The sequence below is a fragment of the Echinops telfairi genome, unplaced genomic scaffold, assembly GCF_000313985.2.
Source record: "Echinops telfairi isolate 266 unplaced genomic scaffold, ASM31398v2 ScPeMD7_7468;HRSCAF=8506_0, whole genome shotgun sequence".
NCBI classification, from domain to species: domain Eukaryota; kingdom Metazoa; phylum Chordata; class Mammalia; order Afrosoricida; family Tenrecidae; genus Echinops; species Echinops telfairi.
In genome coordinates, this window is record NW_022111369.1 from 2,100,655 (window position 1) to 2,123,805 (window position 23,151).

Sequence of the window (23,151 nt, forward strand, 5' to 3'; positions counted from 1 at the left end):
GAGAATGTACAGAGAACTTGCCAGGTAGTCATATTATAGGATCACAAACATTCCTCAAAATGATTCCATGGTAAAAGTAAGTTTCTTAAATAGTAGGCTAAAAGAAGCCAAACCATTGATCATGGGACTGACTCCCCCAAATGGGAACAGAATATCTATAATTTTCATAAACTTTTAGAGTTTTGGAGCCCCCATCTTTGATGGATTATTTAAAATACCCAGCAGCATTCTAAAAATCAAAATTTGAGAAATGCCAATCAGTCATAGACAGGACAAATAACTGAAGCATTGAGAACACTGTACTCAGAAAGCTTTCTGATTACCTTTTATACTGGAAGCAGTTGTCAAATGACTAAGGCCCAAAATACTATCACTTTAGTGACATGTAAACCATGATCTGCTGCAGCATCAACTTGTCCAGCTGTTGTCTCAATTCTTGATTCTACTTCCTGCCGTGAACTTAGCCTGAGTCTTGTAGTAATGTCAGATAATAGTCATGATCCATATTCTAATTTTTTTAAATATATTAAATTATACAGTCTTTATTCATTAAGTATAGTTATAGATAATGTGAAACCATGAGAGGTCTTCAAAAGGCCTCCACTGAACAATTAACAATAATATGATGATGATGATTAATGTTACAAATGGAGGGATTATGTTAGTTGATTGTATGTATTTTGTCTAATGTGTTTGGTGTAATAAAACTTTGTTGCTGCCTTTGTCTAGTTCCCTGTTTTGTATACAGTTGATTAATATTGTTGACATTTATATGGGTGAGTTCAATGCCATCTTATTAAATATTAACTAATAAATACTATAGTCAAATAAATTAATATTTCACTGTGGCCCAACAATTGGTGAGTGGCTAAAAGGTACGATGCTTTCTCTGATATGTATTGTTAATGACAAATCAATCTTGATAATCACGATTATATATTTTGTTAAAATGTTGGATACACTCTGGCATAAACTGGGCCTTTATTAATAGAAACACCCACGTTTGGAAGTTTTTGTTTACCTCACATTTTACTTTTCATTGTATTTATAAACTAAAAACTCATGACTAACATGTGGATCTTATATCATTTCTTAATGTTTTAGCATGCCATACAAACTTTTTTTTAATCCATCACTTGAATTGAGTACCATTAGAACCAGTTACATCTTGTACTTGATGCTGAGTTTTTCGTTTGTGTATCCTGTTCATTCTGTTTCATTGCCAGACATGCTCTTTAAAGTAATTTGTCCACAGTATATGGTTATAAAGTTGTTTTTATTTTTTTCTTTTCTCCCTTTATGTGGAATATATTTCTTGTGAGGTAAGGTGAATAGTAACCAAAAGAGACATTTCTGCATCTTCCAGGCCAACCCCCTGCTTACCCTGAACCATTGTCTTCTCTTTGCTTGCTATTGCAGTTCCAATTATTCTAAGTTTGCTCTCTAACCTATTAACTGCCACTGGATTAATGTAATACTGTATTTTAGCTTTAGGCAAATTGTATCATATCTAACGCAACTGTGTATTACAATCTTAATTAATAATAAATTAATAGCTTTTTTCTAAAGACTAAATAAAGTTAACATGTTTGTATTTTTTAAATAAATTTTAAATGATATCAAAGTGATATCATAATAATACTCTCAATCAAACAGCTGTCAGGAGAATTGCATGTTCATGTAATTCTATTATAGCCACCTATTTTCATTACAAATGCCAAAGTCTATTCTGATGGACAATATGTCTGCAATATTTACAATTAAACCCAAATGGAAATGTGTGTACTTTGTTCTGCATATTCTTATTTTGTACACTTTGTTTACTAATTGTCATTGACAATAATATCTATTCACTTTGTATGTACCCATGCATCAGTATATTTTTTGAAAGAGTGAATTCACCATCTAATAGACTCAAGAAGTTCAGTAACAAGCAATTTTAAAGGCATTCTCTCCAAAGGGGCAGGGTTGGGGGGCTTAATATAAGTCCTATGCTTTGAGATTTCTCTGATTGGGTTGACTCATTTGAAGGCTTCATTTTGTTTTTATACTTTATCTAAGATATTATCATTTTTTAACTTTTTAATGTATAAGGCTTTTCTTGTTTATGAAGCCTTCGAGTTCCAATTTTGAAGTGTTAAGAAATACATCATGTCATTTTTCAAAGGGCATATGTCAATAATATAAAATATCATTTCATTTGAATGCAGTTATTAAGATATTTTTGTAAAAAACAATTGTCTGACAGCAAAAGCATACACAAGATGTTATTTAACCAGAGCAGAATTGACAAGTTTTCAACCTTTAGAAGGCGGGGCTGAAATGGCAGGTCTGACATGGTCACCGTACGTGTGGTGTGAATGAACATGCAACACAATTTGTGAGTTGATGTCTGAAGACAGCAATCAACTTTCTGGATTACAAACATAGTCCAGTTAAAGTTCCAGTATCCTTTTCATAACCAGCAGTGAAATGAAGTCCCAACTGGCAAAGGGTTCAATTACATACAATGAACCCAGTAAAGAATGTGTTCCAAATTCAATGTGGCAAACCCAAGAAAAGTGATACTGCATTTCAATGTCCTGTCGGCTCGCGCTCATCATGTGACATGGGTAACCTGGCATATGTCGGCCCTAACCCAGCAGAGGCGGTAGAAAGACAGAGCAACCTGGCCATTGGTGTTTATGGATGATCCACTAATGGGGTTTTACTCTCTTTCTGCAGCAGCCAAGAGTCTGTTGAAGAAACCGGATGGAGTAAAGGTAAGTTAAACAGGTGTTCCTAAACCATTTCTAACTTTCAAATGTTGTATCATTTCAAAATGTGAACTATGAACGCCTCATAATTGAAACATATTTTTATGGCTGCTGATAAAGGAGATACCTCGAATTTGGAAACCCATTTAATAGGCAAAAGTGACTAACATTTATACCAAGAATTTTTTCCTATTTTATTACATATTAAATAGTCGTGGTAAAATAATATTCATATATGGATTAGCTATAGAAATTGATCAATATCATCTCTGTTTCACGATGGTCTGAAACTGTCTTGGTGACCTAAAGATATGTAAAAACTAAATACCTTTCCGAATAATTTATGCTCTGTTCTTAAAGACCACTGAAATGTATAACGTTAAAAAAAAAATACTAAGCCCTTCAGTCTGTAATCAAACGTCAAATTATTAAATTTCTCTGCCTACACAGATTTTAGCAGTCTTAATGGTTCTTGTGCTTCTATCATAACCTACTGAGACATATTCAAGGTAAATGAACTAAGCAACCATCAGGTAAACAAGAGCCCAAGAAAGATAACAGTAGGATATTTTGGCTTTCTTGGATTCCTAAACAATAACAAATTTCCACTCAATGATATTGCAACATGCTTTCTACAGATTCTATTTGTGTTCATAGGAATGTACCTCTGATTGAACGGAACGTTGTATTTACATTATGTGTGTTATATTTGCAGAGTCAACTAAGCAATTTATTTCCTTAATGCTTTTCTTTCTCTTCCAACGACAGATGCATACATTGCTCATCAACTCTTCAACGTTCTTGGGAATTAGTTAATGTTCTAACATTTGAACTTGGCTTAAAGTTAGGTGGTCACTATGTATTGAAAATAGAGCAGAAAGTCATTTGTCATTTCTTATGTCTGTACCCAGTCATTTCTCCACCACCTGTCTGTGTGCAATTTGGGAATTTCCAGAGCTATGGTGACTAAGCACTTGTGATTTCCAAGAGAATGGCTTTTGCCTTTTACCAATTGCTATTCTCAACTCATGATTATTATCGTCTTCCTGCCAAGTTTATTTTATTTAAGCTTTCAATATGGCAAATGATATCTGCCTTTTCCCCAGTAGTACTTTGGTGGAAAAAGCTCCCCAATGTTTTATTATCCTGTGTTTTTCTTTGACATTCAGGGAGGCAAAGCTCACAATTTCTCCTGAGATATTTATTGTCACCGCTATCCTTATATAGGAGGAAACGCTTCCCAAACTTTTATTTCCCGCCTAGGCAAAATTACTGTGTACTCCATGTCCTGATCCCATAAATTCAGCCGGTCATGTATATATTTTTTCTCTTCCTTTCCCTGTGACCGGTCAATTCAGAAAAGGAAGTCCAGCTCGAGCGTTCAGATGATGGTGAGGATCTCTGTCTATGCTAGATTTAAGGCTCCTGTAAAAACACACCTTGGGAAGAAAAGATCTTACTGACGACCCTAGTTCGTGTAAATGTAGAAAAGAAATATAGGACCATTAAAAGTCAGTGCTAATCAAGTACAAAAGCATACTTCCTAACTTCTACTTTTTAATTTTTCTTCTTTGCACTTGAGATTTTAGAATATGTAAAAAGCTATGGCTTTTTCATGCCCATTTGCTATCAATGGTTTAAGCTTCACAAAGACAGAATTTTCTCATTGGATCTAAGAGATCATGACACGATCTGTTTATTGATAAGTGAGGAAACACTACATAATTATACATAAAATGGTAACTATAATTGCTCAGACAGATATGAGTGTTAATTCAGACATGTCTGTGAAAGTGAGTTTACACTGAACCCATATTAGAAGAAAACAGAGGTTTGTTAACTTCAAACCTTAATGGACAACACCATTGAATATCTTGCACATGCCTTATAAGAATCATTTACAGCATCATTAAATATTTGATTTGACCCATTTTTAAAGGAAAATATTCTGCTTTTATAATATAAAATAAGCTACACTAGAAAACAAGAGTGTCAGAGTATTTGTATATTATAAAAAGCGATGGATGAACTCCCCCTACTTGACATTTTCCTCATATGGAGTAAGTTTCTCTATTCTTTTATTTAGAAATTCTTCTGTTTTGTTTAGTTAGCTCATATTACAAAATGCCTTCAAAATATCTCATGTGTGTTTTTTTAAAATCACGTAGTTGACTACATTAGCAATTTTTTATCTGAACATTTAAACATGATTGAAATTGATAGTTGAGGTGCATATTCATTTAAGTGGTACCTTCATTTGGAAAGGATGATGGTGTGTATGCTGTACACAAGTGTGTGAAAGTGGGCAGTTGGCTGTGTGTGTGTTAGGCTTTTATGCCTAGGTGTGCACGTGGAACCATTTTCACTAAAATAAGTAGTTCTTGGCAACCACAATCATGGGGGTAGGGGGAGATAAAGCTGGCCTCTTATCTCAAAACAAAAATTGAAAGTATCTCAGAATACTTCCCTTTGATTCTCTGTATCCACTGGTGTACTGACTATAGCATGCATATACATATGGTGCTTTACTCACTTAAAATAAAGTCCTGATCGCTTATTAAGAAAAAGGTCATTGGTGTTTTGCCAAGCACTCTTCCTAATAAAAGTTATGTGTGTTCACTCTCTTCCCCTTTCCTTTGGATTCTATGCTAACATACAACCTTAACTTGATCCCTTCTATTAGACTTCATTATATTGTAACTCTATGCACTTTGATTTAAAGAGAGTTTTTAAACACACTGTCTGCAAATTATTGATTGGCAATTAAACACTTAAAGTGTTCCAGTAAAGGACACTAAAGTTTTTCTACCTTTTTGCATATCGCAGAGCACAATGTTACAGCCTATTCAAATAAGAGTAATACCCAGTAATCCAATAAACAAAAACTAATAGAAAAGCAATGTATCACATACCTAAAATAACTTCTATCACGGTCCGTCTTCCTACCTGTGTTAATTTCAATAGGATCTCTATGTACAAAATAGAAAACACTTCCCTGAAATCCCCAACAGTTAAATTGGTGTCATTAGGCAAATACTCCATTATTTGTGTGTGTGTGTGTGTGTGTGGTGTATTGTCCTTAAGTGCATTGATAATAAAAGGATAGGGGTACATTCCTTTAGCTAATAATGCCTATACAATACACTGATAGAAAATAAATTCTAATTTATATTTCTGTTTGATAATATAAAACTTCCTGTGTGAGTTTTAAAAAATGTTGATTACATTTCAGCCTTTCATTCTCAGTTGTGACTTCATCTGTGCACTCAGCCCAGTGCTTCACTATGTCACTTGCAAGGTCATAGTGACCGATACTCTAAAGTCAAACCCAATTATGCTAAAGCAATAAAGTGGTGGTTTTCAACAACACCAATTCCCTTTTAATGCCAGTTATAATTGGACAGAAAACAGTATTTTCTTAAACAAATTTGAAAAATAAAGCCCATTTATATGCAGACTACTCTAAAGACTGATGAATCCATTTTTAATTGAAGATGTATTTCATAAGGGACACCCAGACTTATCATTTTAAATATATGTATGTTACCACATATATATGTAATAAAGTCTGTATTTCATCAGAAGATCTAAGATTTTAATTAGATTGCTACTAAGTAATGATGCTGGCTCCCCAGAGAGACCGATGGATGGTGTGTGACTTCAGGTTCAAGAATGAGATGGGAAACAAAGGAATGTATTCCTGATAGTGAATAATTGGAAGCTTGGAAACAGAGCCCAACCTGAAGTATGAAAATGTCCATGTCCGTTGCTACTCTGAAACTTGATTTGAATGCCATGCAGCGGCTCTTCGGCTGTTTGGTAAAATGCACAGCCAAAGCAGCCCCGTCTGTCATATCTTCCTGCATCACACGGACAGACCCAGCCTCTGTGTGACCCCTGAAGACTAGCCGTGGCCGCCGTTCCTGTTCCTGTCCGTCACCTTCATCTGTACGGGCTCTTTCTCATGTCTGTGTGACATGCTGCAGATAGGGGCATTGGCTACCAAGGGGCCTAAGGCATCTCTATTTCTATTTTCTGCATACCTACAGATAAACAACAAAGCCAACGTGGTAACCAGCCCCAAAGAAAATATCCCCACCCCGGCGCTGGTATACCTGGACTCTTTGTAACCCTTCTTTAAGTTCTTCACTGTTTTTTGTTGTTCCTTTCATTTGCTCTCACTGTATAGATGTATGTCTGTATATTTAAATAGTTTGGTGTTGTTTTTTTCTTTTGCTCTCAGGCATAAAAACATCATTTCTTTTTTATTTTCTTTTGTTTTCTCGCTGTCAAGTAGTGTGTTTCTAACATGAGATTCTCTCACTTCGTTGTTGGATTTTGTACCGATCGCTGTGGTCTCTGGCGTTGAACGTGTTTGCATGCTGCCTTAGAAACACAGTCGAATGTGCTTAGGTTGCTCTTAGCTCTTCTCCTGATGACCACTCTAGATCATGCAAACAATGGTTTCGTCTCTTCGTGACGTAAATGGTACATCAAGTGGAGCTAATGTCATTGTTGCTTCAGATCAATAAAGTGGACCTTATTCAGAGTTCCCATTTCCCTCTTATGAAAAGTCGCAGGGCTTTGTAAGACCTCACTTTGTGAGATACAGAGGCACTAGAAAATGCTTTTTGATAGTTGTGTTTTAGATGAATCTTATCACTGTTTCGGTTTAATCCAAAGAATAAAATCGCATAGCATTAGAGCTTCGGATTTTCAATGGAAGCCATTTTTTCCCCTCCATTTCAATCAAATCCACCCTATAAAAACTAAATCAGATTAACAGCTCGAGATAGGATTGTGTTAGAATTCGAAACCTGACCACTAACTCTGAATGCTAATTTAGTGTTCTGAGTTCTATACTTTACCCAAACTATTCCTTGTGTTGACTTTTGATTTTCATAAATGTTTCTGTTTTTGACTTTTTGAAAACTGTTCTCTGACAATTAGGGGAATTGAAAGTGTTAGTGAGTTATTTAACCTGTGAGGGGTTCAAAAACGTATTCAAGAATGGCAAGCCGCTGTGGACAACAGGTTACCTACTAGTAAAGAACAACATTGATGACAACTCTATCCGGGAAAAAGAAGGAGATGAGCAAGTCAATGTCTTTTCTACAAAATGTGTGGTAGCATGAAGATCCTGCAAGTGGAGAATGCCTATGGGACAGAACTCCCAACAGATGGTTATAATTCCCAAGACATCATGTAATGAAAGTACCAAGCATGCCATTCATAGATGTACCCTAAATCTTTTATTTTACGCCAATTACTTATGTATTAGTTTCTATTTCACATGATTTCTCCAATTTTCTGGTAGAAAAAAATAGGGGAATATTTTTTTTTCTGCCCTCCCAGAAAAGCGTAACTCTGCAGTCAATCTTCTGTGTATATATAGCTCCTAAAGCAGATATATTAATTTCAGTTTGAATTCACAGTTTGACAAATGTTTCTAAGTACAGTGATTATATCATTCATGTTAAGGCCTTTTAAAGGTTTCTTGGAATGTCTTACCATCTTTTGAATCGCATTCTTTAGAATAGAATACTTTTTTTTTTTTTAAGTGTAGTCCATTGGGTGTCTTTTTTTTTTGCTGAGAATTATGAGGACGATGCCATAATCAATACAATTGGAACGTATTACAAAAGAATGCCACTAAAAGTATACTCACATAGGATGTAAGGTCACAGTTGTCTCAGGGACAGACATTTAAAGGCCACCGAATAAAGAAGACAGGCTCTCCCTGGCATAGGTCTTTGTGAAACAGTGAGTGCCTCTGGGTCTCGGGACTTCAAAGCCTTGACTAGATGCTGATGGAGAATAAGGTCTTTTGCATGCTGCTGCTGGGCGGGGGGTGTCCTGTCTCAGGAGCTCATCTGGAATAGCTTTCATCAGAGACCTTGTCAGCTGCAACCTCTGACAGCGGTTAACATCGCTTTAGCTCTTGTCACTGCTGAGTTTTGTCTGCTGGCTTACTCTGCTCTTGCCCTCCCACTAGTAAGAATGTACTTACCGATGCAAACTGTTTCTTTCTCTATTTTGTTCTCACTCAGGAGCCCCAAACTACTGTAATCCACAACCCTGATGGAAACAAGGTATTCAGAAAGAACCAACCTCATCTGGCTTTCACAAGATTACACATCTCGTCAGATATTCAAAGCAAAATACATTATTCTAAAATAGAATAAGCCCCCTTGCCCTTTTTCTAGGCCACTTTCTTGGGGGTCTACATTATCAAGACCCATTACACGTACTCCGTTCAAAACAAAATGAATTATCAGACCTTGAACAACAAACGAATGGTCCCGTTAGTCAATAAAGTCACAACATCCGGCTTATAAAGTCTTCATGTCAAGATGATTGTGTATCTAAAGTGATTCCATCTGCTCTTTTCCGTTTCTCTCATGCCTGTTCGTGCATCATACTGTAGATGTATTCTGCATGAAATTTTAGTTTCTTGCTGTATCATTCCACTCTCTTCCAAAAAAGGACAATGAAGCTGAATCCATACATATTTTTTTAATTTGGTGTTGCTTTTGAGTTCATAAATCTATGATGAGTTCTATTCAGCTGTGTTGTTGTAGTGGTTTCTCTTTGATTTTTTGGTTTTTCTGCTTCTTAAACTCTTGGTTGCAGGTGTTGGTTGGCATGGATTGGAGGAGAATGAGGGTTTCATTTCTTGTGAAATGTGTTTTTTGTTGTTGCTGTTTATATGCATATCAGTAATGAACATTTAATTGTGTTGAATGAAGACTGTAATATTCACCACACGCTGTAAATTCATTACACAGTATGTTAACTAAATACTCTCATACATGTCCACAGGATGAAAGGAGACATTTTCTGAATGTGTATGTTCCCGTTTATTATTTCTCTTACATTATTATATTTCTAAGGAAGGCAAATACTTTCTTAGAGTCTTATCAAACATTAAATGAAACCAGGGGCTCTTATTTCTTGTTACTCTTATCAATCATGTTTAAGTCTTAGGAAAAAAATTTCTTCCGGTTTCGCTCTTAGTTAATATTAAAATCGTTAAAATAAAAAAGCATGAAGTGTTGTGTCCTTTAATGCAGGGTTTATTTTATAACTTTGACACTTAAAATGCTGTACGTCCCTGAAAGACTTGAGGCAGTCAGGACCGTCACATGTGAACACAAATATTTAGACTATCATTACCAAAGGAAAGAGCAAGGCCAGCAGCTGGAGTGGACACGTCGCTAGTAGTAGCTCTATCCATTGTAAGAGTTGCTGCATGATATGTCTTGCTTACATGAATTAGTTTATTTTTACAATGCATGCATGTACTTCATCTTGTGTTTTTATTTGAACACTAGGTCACAATAAGAAATGCATGAAGACTTTTCTTTGGTTTTTGTGTGTATGGAGACTCTGGTGACATCTTTAATTAGTTTAAAAGGAGCTCTGAAGCCTAGTGGCTTACCACTCAACTGCTCACCACTGGGAAGGTCAGCAGTCTGGACCTCCCAGCCATGTTGCCGGAGAAAATCCTTGGAAACCCTCTAGGGAAGTTGTTCTCTGTCCTCTAGCGTCTCTTTAAGTTAGAGTCGATGGGTAGCAGTGGAATGGGTTTCTATCAGCTTACATAGTATATATAGTAATTATACAAGTTAATATCCAGTTTGACCTTTGAATCTCAAAAAGGACATTGATTCATGTTTGAGTAATTTACCAAAGTGTGGTTTGCATGTTGAGCATGTAACTACTGATTGGGTTCTTGCTTCCAATTGTTGTCTCGGCTCTTAACTTTAATCATTCCAACAAGTGAAAACTTACGTCTTATGAATATTGCTGTATGTTTATTAAGCCACTTTAGGGGATGGATATTATGATTGACAGTTACAGGGCCTGTGAAGAGTGTTTACTAATTTCAGTTTCAATTATGGAATAGCTTTGCCTTCCTTATGGGAGCAGAGATCTTATCGATGACAGCAATTTCTAATTTCGAAATGAATGGAAAATTGAGGTATCCTTGAAAGTAAATTATTCATCATAAATGTAGGATTTGAAAATTCCTAAAAGTATAGTCAGCATATGTTAGCTTAGTAGCTTTAGCGTCTTCATCAAAGGACGCAGTGAAATGCCTTTTTGTTCAACAAAGGAATGAACAGTCTGGAAATGCAGTGCTTGGCATGGTGCCTCACACAAAGAAGGTACAGTTCGTGGGTAATTAATTAGGAAAAAAATTTGTATGTTTTGTTCCATTATGCCAGTATACCCATTTCCTCATAAATATACAGGAAAAAATGCATCTTATGGGGCATGGTGACACAAACATGGTCTCACGGTTTTTAATATAAATCGCATACTTCTGTGCTTTCTACAAATTGCCTAAAATCACATGACCTCAGAGATTAGCCAACCAGAATACTCCGTGTTTGAATTCTGTGCAGTATTTCAGCATTTTATTTCTGTTTAAATCACATAATGTATTTGTTCATTTGCATGTCCGCATAAGCACACGGCCTGCTGCAGGATTTTGCATGATGTACATCACTGTCCATATATTTTTATATTTTCTTCTTTCTTTTTTTTAATTCAAGAAGCCAACCTGTTCATTGTTTGCAACTTGAATGTGTTTTCTTCTCAATAGGAATCCACCGAGAGTTCAAACACCACAATTGAGGATGAAGATGTGAAAGGTATGAATAAGTTAGAAATGAAGAATTCTAACCCAGAACATATTTCAGAGATTAAAATAGTATGTGTAGTTTTTCAAAGTAACTACAAGTTTGGGAACTTGGTAGATACAAAATATTTTCCTTTTATGAGAACATTATTATTTAAGCTATGTGGATTTAGTTTGTCACATTTTTTCTTTCATAATTATTTTCTCTCATTTGTTAAACTGTAGATAACGTGATATAGTTATATACACTGGGATTTCAAACTAGTAACAGTAGTTTGGAAATGTAATATCTAAGTCTTGGTTACATTCATGACCCCATCTAGAATGTGATGTATATTCAAGGATGGAGTATAATTCTTTTTGTAACTTTAGACAGGTTTTATGGAATATAGTATTTGTAGTTGGCTTCCTTTTTTTTCTCAATCCTAGGTTTTCATGGGCTTTTCTGTTTCATTCTTGATCTTCATTCAATTCAGTCACCAGCACTATTTTAGCTGTAGGTCAGCACCACTCCTAGCACATTTTCAGGCATTATCTCAATGCCTCTGCCCACACATACTAATCACATGTTTGAAGTTGGCCTACTTCTTTACTGCATTGCTGATTTGAAAAGGTTCATTTTGCTTCCTTCTATTTTTGCAGCATTTTATTTTTATTTTGGTAATTCAATGTCTGTGACTACACTCTGGGCTTGTCTAGAAGCAATTCCACAAAAGAAAGACCACACTAGAGATACTTAAAGGAACAATACACCAATTAAGTAAATATAATCAGAAAATACAATTGCCTAAAATAGGAGCCTTTAATCTAATGGTGGAATGAGCAAGTTATCGCCGTGACATGTTACATCCATGTGAATGAATGAAGAGCGTGGAAACCCTTAGCTGCAGGAGCGGGGTGGGAAATACAGGAAGTAAAGCTGGCTACAGACCACACGCTCACATTCACCTCCTCTGATTTTTTCCTCTTCGGTTGGTTAGCACAGCTGTAGCTATTAAAGCACACTATTTACATTATTAGCGCACTGACCTAACTCTGCCGAAGGTGGCTAATCATTATTTTTTACAGTTGAAAGGTAGATAGCTGTGCCGAAGATTTGATTCAGTAAGGTTATTGATCTCGTTCTTGCCCCTGAGCTTAAATTTGAGCTGATGTGACTTTATGAATCATCGATGCCAGTCATATTCAAGAGACAAGTTGTTTGCTTTTGCGATCAAAGGAGCAGGTGTGCCCTGGAGCTTCCCGAGGATTCAGAAAGCATCATCTCTGAGGGTGCCTTCTGTCCCTTAGCCCTGTCATCACTCAACATGTTTACAGGAGGGTTTCGTGCTCGTCCCTTGAATAGGAACCAGAAAGAGAAAATAACCAGTGCACGACGGGGCCTTCAAAGCGTTTATAGAAAAATTCTCTTATCTTTTCATTCTCTCACTATCCCCCGGGGAGGTTGAATCTTTAGATAACTAAATAGGATGAGGAAAATTGGAACATCTCAGTAAGCACACCAAGAGAGAAAGAGAGAGAGAGAGTTAGCTCTTTCTCCAAAGGAATGTGTTTAATCCTTGGTGACCATCAAAGGAATACAACCACAACGAAGACAACCCACTGCCAACAAGTCAACCCACTGACAGCAGCCCTGTACAGGGTTTCGGAGACTTTGTAAATCTTTACAGACAGCGGCAATCTTCTCACACCAAGTGGCTGGTGGCTTTGAGTCGCCAGCGTCATGGTTAGCAGCACTCTAACATTTACCCACGGGTCCTTTGGTGATCACAGCAGGGCTTTAAAAATTTTATTTCTTATCTCACTTGACTTCTTACATATATCTACTAAGGATTGGTTCAGGATGACTTTCTATTAATTTATGTAATTATCAGTCTATAAAGAGAGCCTGCCAGTATTTCTGTGAAGATTGACATATTTTCTTCAATCAATTGAAATTCTATCATTAGTACTAAGATCTCAATTATCTTCTACAAATCACAGCAATGCTATGTGTTTCATCTTGAATTTTCCAAATTGGTCTTTATAGTTATGCTGCTTCTAAACTCACCAATTGATAGAGAAAATAAGCTAAGGTGACCAGACACCCCGCTTTTGGCGGCACAGTCCTGATTTTTAACAGTTTATCCCACATCCCGCGGCGTTTTTAAAAAGTCCCAATTTTTGGAAAGAATGCATGACAAGCTAGGGTATATGGTTTTCAGCTGCCATGTGGCTATTTCACCAGGATATGAGTTTTATCAATGGTGTCCCACTGGTGTCCCGCTTTATCAATGTTAAAATCTGGTCACCTTAAATGAAGCATAAGATTGGGACCAAAAGAAAAATGCAGCTGATAGTTGAGTTCAAGGTGCTTTAGTTTATTCTTTTAACTGAATAAATAAATTTTTTTGCTTACTTTTACTATTCTGAATCAGTCATAGCTATAACCTATGAGCCCCCATTTATATTCGTTCAGACCCATAACAGCTTTCTGCTGGTAACCCTTTTTAATGTTGAATTATATCAGGGATCTTTCAGACTAGACGACATTTCGAAAGGTCACCCAGACCATCTTTCTGACTGTAAAGCAGGTGTATGAAAACTGTCATAGGGGCCTTTAATATCTGTATTATTGCTGGTGATATGCTGGTCCAGCATCTATTAGTGCATAGTTCTCCAGAAAGACCTTAACATAGTGTGGCATTTGAGTGGCTCTGCTTGTACATCTTTACTTCACAGTTTTCTGTAGCTCTAAGTATCCTGTTAGGGAAGGTATTTATTTTCCAGCTCCATTGAAACCTAAAATTAGCTCTATATATAACACTACGAGTTCACAGGACAAAGCTTATGTAACCACGTCTTCTGAAGAAAACCATATTTTGTCTACAAAAGTTGCATGCCTTCCTTCCACACGCTTCTCAGCTCACCCCTTTCAGTACAATGTTGGTATCGATGGTGAAACACCAGCCCCAACAGGCCCTACACAGGGTTCCCATGCAGGCTGACGGTCTCGTAGGCAGCACATGTAGCTCCAACATCTGACTTACATTGTGTCGTGTGTGATACACAATTGCTCAAACATAGAGAACATAGTTCCCATGCCAAATGCAGTGCACAGTCTACACCATCTCTGAGGGCTAACCTGGAAGTGTTGGCTACTGTTCCTCTCTACTATAAAGAAATGTAATGAGGAAAATATACACATCGTGGTGAGTTAGCCAAAGTGCGGGGAGGGGGGAAGAAACAATAGCAGAGTAACTTTTTCTCGCGTTTTCTTTGAAAGGGTGGGTGGGAAGTTTGAGGGAGTGATGCTCTAATACCCCGGATTGACGAGCCCTTCTCAAAGGAGGACAGAAGTAGAGCAGATGAGGGGATCTACACAGTACGGGGTACCCGAGGATTTCTCAGGATCAACGATTTGGAGAAAACCCTCTTTCCTTGAACTCGGATTGTCCAATTGCCGTTCAAAAAGGCTCTTGGCTCTTATGATGCCCAGTATATGGCTGACCCTTGAGTTGGAGCCAGACCACCTCAGTTTCCTCATCCGTGCAGCAAATGTTTACTATTTCTGGAGGGCCTACTCTTTTCCTGAGTTCTATGTGCTTCTCCTTGTGAACTCACTCAAGATCTTTCACTGGCTTATAGAAAAAATTCTTCTTCAACATGTTTTATAGGAATCTCTCATGCTGCCACTTTAGGCCTATGTCTCTGGCTTATTTCACTATCACAAAACCTTACTGGAAAACTCCGAATGAAGAGCTAGACTTCAGCATACGCTGTAACCACATTTTCTCTCTTAAGCCTTTAGTCATCCTGAGGAACTTGTCTTATTTTACAGCTCCTGCTCAAAAGCACATTTAACGTCCATTGTTTTCTTCCTGAAAGGCAATGTGTTGACACCCTAGACCATTTGGCCTTTTGAGCAACTTCCTAGTTTGGTCGCGTGTCCAGAAACCAAGTGCTATCTTTGACCAGTAAACTCAGCAGCAAACTGAATACCAGGGAAAGGCTCTACTGTTTTAAAGACAAATGGGAGTCTCAGCAAGGCATGGGCATCACTGTGGAAGAACAATAGTAATAGCAGACATTTAGTACTCATTTTTTAAATGTTTTCCTTAAAGAATTTTTATAATGATATGAATGATTTGAGGTATAAAATGACTGAAGTAGTCATTTGTCTTTTGAAACTATTTCTAGTAATTCCTGTTATTTTACTGTTGTTGCAAATATACACAGCAAAAACATACAGCAGTTTCTTTTTCTAGTAAAACAATTCCTCTTATTAAGAAAATACCTTTTTGGACTTTGCAGGTGTTACTGAACAGCTGTCATCAGTAGACCTCAGTGTGTAGCTGACAATATAACAGTGCTACTCTCCAAGGGCCTGGGGGGTTCTAAAGCCAATGGGATGTAGCAATGGTCATTCCCATTCTGTATACATTTGAAGACTGTCCTTTGGTTTGTCGCTTTAGCCACAGTTTGCAAGGCCTGTCGCTGTGTGCCACAGTGTCTCTCCACCTCAAAACGTGCCCAATACCATTGCTCAGAATCAGCCACTTCATCTCTGATAGGCGCGCATCAGTTTGGTCCATCTGCTGCTTTTTCTCAGCCTTCCAGAGCTGTGCAACACCTGTCGAAGTTGGGCTCCTGTATGGCCTTCTGGCGTCTTTATCACTGATCCTGTTTCCTGCATCTCAATTCAGCTCACCATTCAGCAGCTCCTTGGATCTTACTGTATTCATCCTTCTTACATGTCTAGGCCGTTGGAGTGCTATTCACCAAGCCTAGGCCGTTGAAGCACTATTTACCAAGCCGAAATGTATTGCTGTGAAACTGACTGGGTCTAAGAACTTCATCCTTATTTGTTATCCCTTTTGCCTTCTGCTGGCTAATCAGTTGAGGTAATGAAACTGCAGATCATATCTGCAAAAGACTACTTTAAAGGCAAAGAGCTCAACACCTTATCACTCGGGTGAGGACTTCCTGATTTCTGATGATGCCTGGAGGCTATAGCCTCATCTAAACTCCAGAACCACTGGATTCATGACTCTTTTTGGTACATATCTTTTATAAATGCGTACATTAGTGGACAGTCCACACACTAAACTCCCAGATTGTTATTCTTATGTTCGCTTTTGTCGATAAAAATTTTCATTTCCTTGTGAAGATGATTGCATGAAGCCAGTCTTCTTCGGATTTCCATACAGTTGGTAACTCATTTGGACCTTGGGTCTTCTATGTACTTCTCTCTTCAAAAAATGACCATCTACAGATCACTAAGTTCTGGATATTGTATTTAAGGACTGCTGATAAATGCGCGATCCTATGAGGCTGTGGTAGTCTGGGTGGACTAGAGAAACAAATTCATAGACACACAAATGTGTATAAAAAGGAGGTTTATATACAAGAGCAGTTGAATATTAAGAAAACTTCGCAGCCCAGTCCAGATCAAGTCCATAAGTCTGATATTAGCCCATATGTCCGATACCAATCTATAAAGTCCTCTTCAGACTCAGATAACACATGCAATGACACCAAATGGAGGAAGATCACAGGCCAGTGGGTGCTAAGTCAGTGGCAGTAGAAGCATCTCAGCCCTGGCAGGGGTATTCAGTTCCCAGGGTTGCATCAGGGTAGGTCCCTGTGGCTTCTCCTCAAGGATGTCTCACAGGAAGTGAGCAGAGAGAGAGAGGTGTCTCCTGCCTCAAAGGAGGAAAATACAGGAGTTCCCAGAATTCTCACTAGAAAGCCATGCCCGCACAGAGGCCACATTGGTTATATCTTGATTGACAGGCCAGACTCCACCCCTTCACTCTTAATCCTCTCAAATCGACACCAGATTATGTAACTACCACAAAGGCTAAACATTTCTAAAAAGACCTGAAGTGTAATGTATAGTAGCATCTTTTAACTATGTAATCCAGACCTTGCTTTTAAAAAAGAAATCTTTGAAGGAAAATTGTTGTCTGCGTGTATGTATCTGTAACTGGTTGATCTTTTAAATTTTAAGTCAGTATCTATAACTTGTAGGACTGGTGGAGATCCATTTCACTTTACCACTTTCTCCAATGTTAAAAACATTCTCATTCTCTTTACCTCTTTTTTTCTTTCTTTCTCACATGCCTTATATTTCACCTTCCTATTAACTCTGTTTTTCTCTTGCTTCTTCTGCTTCCTCCTAGGTTTGTACCTTAATCTTGTCAGTGATAGCCTCAGGTTTGCTTATTGACGTTGATAAAATACAGGGGAAAATTATTGCCAAGCCCAGCTTAAAATAGTCCAAAATCAAAACAAAATATATAAATGCACATTTAACATTAGAAAACATAAACTTTCTTTATCTTAATAAACGTTGTATGAATGGGTTTTCCTGCTCATTTGTGAAGCTCTATATGCAGGTGTAAAACTATAGCAAAAACGTATAGGCCTAACGCACCCGCTGTTGCTTACATTCTAAGAGCTCATGTTGCTGCATTACTCCACCCCTCTAAAGCTTGACTGTGTTATCACGTTTCAAAATTTTGGATTCCTTTCAATTATTCAGAAATTTAAATTGACATTAGCTATAGGTAGCTATCACTTTATGTGGAAATATAAAACATGAGATTTACAATTTATATAATTAAAATTTTTGTGTTGCATAAAACCTAGTCTGCATTATATAGTTATTATGTTAAGTGAAATTTTTCCATGTTTCTACTTTGTCCTTAATAAAAAGAGTACAATTTAATAATATGTTAAATTTAAAGTTATATGTAAGTTTTAAAGTAGAGTATTCCTCCATCGCTGTTATCTTCTCAGATTGCTGCAAAACGTCCCTGAATCCGTTTTCCTCCTCACAATAGAATTTAAATATTAAAAATCTAAAATACCACATTATGTCTTTTTTTCCGGCCCCTGATTCAATATAGTGCTAGTAGTAGAATATTAGGAAGATTTTTTAAATATTAATTAATGTGCAATTATGTAGCATAAGATGATGTATATACAGTAATATAAATGTTAATTATATAAGCTATTAAAATGAAACAAAGAGTTCATTAGCAGTTGAAAAAAGGAATAAATTGCCAGTTTAGGGAATATTATTACAATGGGGAGATTGCTGTCCACTAACCTATATATCCAAAATATTACTGTTTCACTAATGGAGTCTACATTTAAGACATTAAATAAGAATGATTATGGGGTAGTGCTTCATGTGTCTAAAGTATCTACTGTACAAAACTACTTTAACCCTTATCTAAAATTACTATTTGACTTATTCATTTCTATGTAAAAGTTTAATCATAGTATATAATTCTGAAGTTATATGTTAGAATAAAATAAATATTTATTAGCTCATTTTCTGAGTTTGAATTATTTTCTGCCAATAAATTATCTAGAAATAATAGGAAATTATATCTCTATCATCTAGTGATATTTATTTGTAAGTCAGTGAATTGGCACTAAGGTGGTTTTCTTTTTTTTTCTGTGAGATATTTGTACTAAAATATCTTTGATGTAAAGAAGACACAGAAGAGATTACTGCATAAAGGAGTTTAGTGAAAGAAGGCTGTATAGGAATAAGATATTTTGATTTGTATTTTTTCTACATCTAGAGTGATAATGTTTTCCGTATGCAAACTAATGCAACAAATCTTTATGGCCACCTAGAATGTCCGGAGTACTAAGTGGACACTATAGACACATATATGTCAAGTCTAAAGGAGGCAAAGATGATTTTGCATGATAACATGCCAAGCAAAATAACAAGACTTGTGTAAATGGTTAAGGGAGTTTCAAATCAGCTGGGCTAATTCTGATATAAATGGGAAAAAATTTAAATCCTCAAAACTGGATTCATAGACAACATCACAATAAACTGAAGAAAAAAAATTTAATTGTTAAGGAATTCATTTCATTTGGATCTACACATACACTCAACATGTATGGAAGCAAAGGTCAAAAAAAGCAAATGACCTTGTGCACTGGGCAAATCTGCTTCACAAGACCTCTTTAAAGTATTAACTAGCAAAGAGGCCACTTAGATGAATAAGATGTGCCTGACCCAAGCCTGGATATTTTCAGTTGTCCCATTGGGATGTAGAAACAGGATGATGAGTAAAGCAGACGACAGGAGCATGGGCACGTTGGGGTATGGTGCTCACAATGGACATGCAAAGAACCTCGGACTCCCAGAGAACAACAGCGACAGAATTCTCTCTTGGAGGTAGTACTCCAGCTAACTCCTCAGAGGGAGGAGGGTGAGACTTCCTCTCACCTCAGGGAGAACCGGTCCCTGGAAGAGGATCGTGTGCTTGCTAGAGGGTCATTGAGAACAGGAAACCGTCAGTGGGATGGATTGACATGGTGGCTGCAACAGGAGGTTCAAACAGAACAATCGTGAACATGGCACAGACCCGAGCAACGCTTGATTCCGTTGTACACAGATCACTAGGAGTCGCAATGAAGTCAACAGCACCCGGCAACAATCCTGGTAAATTATAGGGGTTACACCAACCGCACATCCACTGTCATCAAGCCGTTTCCAACTCACACCTGTCTGACGAAGTAGAAGTATTCCAGAGGTTCTGAGACTGTAAAGCTTTACAGATGTTGACTGCCACAACTTTCGCCCACAGACAGCAAGTGGTTGAACCTCTAACATTGTGATTGGCAGCTCAACAGTTAGCCCACCACACCACGAGGGCTAGCTTAGCATGTAACTAAATTACACACACAAAAAGAATCAAGTCAACTTTACTTTAAACATTGCCATGCTTCAGAATGTTACCAGGTCAGCCCACTGATGATGATATAGTTATTGACAGGTAACGGTTGGATATAAAGGAAAGGTCCAAGTGCTATAGATCTAGTTTCAGAGTCCCTGTTCTGGAAGTTGTTGCTACACTCCAGTAACTAGGCAATGCATGTATTGGCTGGATTTAGGTGCATATGTTTTCTGTTTTTTTCCTGGGCTGTGAGTTTGCTTTTCTAAATATATGTGATATGTTAAGGCTGAATTATCAAATTTTCATAAAAATAGTGTTGAAGTAAGAAAAGCTAGAAAGTAGGAGCTCTTTGGTGTCTTTTGTGTGATTTTCTTCTGAAGTTGAGCATCCAGAAAGCTGCCCTACTTTGATGGGATTCATACCCCCAAACCAAACTCACTGCCATCGAGTCAATGCTGACTCATAGTGACCCGGCAAGTTAGCATAGAACTGCCCCCAGTGAATTTCTGAGGCTGTATTTATGGGACCAGAAAGCCCCATTTTCCTCCCACAGAGCAGCTGGTGGTTTCAAACTGCTAACCTTGCAGCTAACAACCCAACATGGAACCACAATAAATATTATCTATTTCATCCTGGTCCCAACACCCAGTTCGATCGAGAGCTTTGCAGACCTGGATAAACTTACTGAACTTCACAGTATCCCTGTGGGTAATAGGTAGATAGCATTTACTTCATTGTCAAGTTGAAAATTAGAAGGAAAAGGCTTCTAAACTGCTTGTCACAGTGTCAAGTGTTGCAGCCAGTGTCAGCTGCTGATAGTGATTGGCGTCAGATCCTACATGAGTCATGGGATATGCAAAGATGACTGTAGCTGTGCTGCCATGTTCAAGGTCCTCAAGGGGCGCTATCACAGATCTTCTAGTACATGTGTCCTAGAACACATGGAGAGCACCGATCCAGATGAGCTTACTCTGAAGGATTCCCAGCGATACAACTTTTGAAAATAAGATTAAGAGATAGGAGCAATTAATCAGGTGAGGGGTGTAAGAGAAAACATGCTGCGGGTGAAAGGACACGGAAGCAGAGCATAGTGTAGTGAGGCACCTCAGGATGCTACTAAAAAGTGAAATGCATGCTGGGAAAGAGCGCGAGAGCAAGCTTGAAAAGTGAGAACCTATTAAGAAGGGTGAGTTGGTATCATAGACCCTGAGAATTAGAAAGTTTTGATCAGGGAAGCCACGTAGTCTCATTTCCAAAGGCAGACCACACTGGCAACACATTCAGATTAGCATACAAGACCAGTTTTCGCATGTTGTCAAAAAGAAAAGACCATTGGAGGGTTGAGCTTCGTTTTGTTTAGGTATTAGAATGCGTGAATCTGAACTAAATTTGTGGATTAAAAATATAGAATAAGACTGGAGGCATTTGCTGTTGTTTTATGCATTGATTAGTCAGTTACTCTTTCAATGAATAGTTGTTATGGAGTCATTGGCTTCCCATCACAGCTAAAGACACTGGGTATTTTAAAATGAGACTGTAGATAAGAGAGCTCCACTCTATGGGGAAAGAAATAAGCAAGTTTCATAGTTTCTAGCAAAGACTCAATGCTTGTGATAAAAGTGATCACCGAGTAGCCAAAGGCTACATTACATTACATTCTCAGTAAAACTAGTAAGTAGGTCCTATTGCCCCAATGTTTTCAGTGCTTAGAGAGGTAAGGTCATAAAGTAAGTGGCTTAACAGGAGCTAGGATAAGATGTTTAGTCCCTAAAGTGGACTGCTTTTTAGATTTCTAGAATCCCTTAGTTTTCATATACCCCATTTTTGTATTCTACACAATTATATGTTAAAGAATTCCAGAAAAGTTAGTGGCAAGGGCTTGTGTCTGGGAGGTGTTCTGACAAACATCAAGAATCTCAAGACAGGTAGCAATCTTGGATCATCAAAAATTGCCTTTTGCTCTTGGCATCAGGTGTGAGGTCCTAAAGAATGAGATAAAGGGTAACTGTAATGAAAGGTGTTAGCTTATCTTTTGCACAAGCATCTCCAATGAAGCGTAAATGCAAAGCTACTTGCAAAAGCATAACTCCAATGCTATAAAGCAGTGGCTCTCAACCGGTGGGTCGCGACCCCCTTTGGGGTCAAACGACCCTTTCACAGGGGTTGCCTAAGACCATCAGAAAACCCATATTTCCAATGGTCCTAGGAACTGAGATACCGCTCATCTATCCATCTCCAGGCGGGTCCATCCACATGCAGTTATGCCCACCTGCGAGAAGACTATTACCCATGCTACATCATGCTTCAAGACAAAATTTCATTTATTTGTCATTAGAAATAAATATTTCACAATAAATAATTACATAGTGTTTTTGTGATTAATCACTATGCTTTAATGATGTTCAATTTTAATAATGAAAATACATCCTACCTATCAGATATTTACATTATGATTCATAACACTAGCAAAATTACAGTGATGAAGTAGCAATGAAAATGATGTTATGGTTGGGGTCACCACCACATGAGGAACTGTATGAAAGGGTAGCAGCGTTAGGAAGGTCGCAAACAACTGCTAAAAGAATATCTTGATCTCATTGATAACAGCAAGTTATTTGTCAGTTTTTGTATACTTAATTCTGCTGGAGGTCATCGTTCTAGATTAGAAGCAAGTGCTGCTTTGCCCTTGCATATGTAAAGCAGATAAACAGGCTTTAAGGCCTTTACTTGTTTTTTATATCACTTCATCGTCACAGCAAATGTATAACGAAGATAAGAATATGCAGCAGAGACAGACTCGGGACACTGCCTTGTGCGGCAGCCCCAGACAGCCTCTGGCACAAGGCCAGCCCATAGTGCACGCCTTTCAGAGACCAGGACTCTGTCCGCCATGAGGAATGCGTATTCATTCTTGGAGGGAGCTAGAGAAATGTTAAAGTGACTGCTAGTGTAGTAGTCCACGGGATATGGAGAAAGGCCCACAAATTGCTCATAGGAAATCAGATGTCAGGTGACTCAATTTCATGAATAGATGGAGGGAATTGGGGATTATAAA

The 23,151-nt window shown here is 37.6% G+C and overlaps 1 protein-coding gene across 16 annotated transcripts in view; it reads left to right on the forward strand.

Annotated features, from left to right (window-relative positions):
- The window catches only part of CAMK2D (calcium/calmodulin dependent protein kinase II delta), a 332,745-nt gene that overhangs the window by 274,085 nt on the left and 35,509 nt on the right, over nt 1-23,151 (forward strand). For 3 of the 16 annotated variants that reach the window (XM_045284097.1, XM_045284098.1, XM_030888608.2), the window contains exons 13-17: nt 2,725-2,762; nt 4,115-4,147; nt 6,806-6,865; nt 8,807-8,848; nt 11,368-11,416. In XM_045284097.1, the coding sequence (XP_045140032.1) occupies nt 2,725-2,762; nt 4,115-4,147; nt 6,806-6,865; nt 8,807-8,848; nt 11,368-11,416 (222 nt within the window). The remainder of the gene's footprint in view (nt 1-2,724; nt 2,763-4,114; nt 4,148-6,805; nt 6,866-8,806; nt 8,849-11,367; nt 11,417-23,151) is intronic. The other 13 variants (XM_004703318.3, XM_045284102.1, XM_045284103.1 and 10 more) reach the window with 11 other exon arrangements.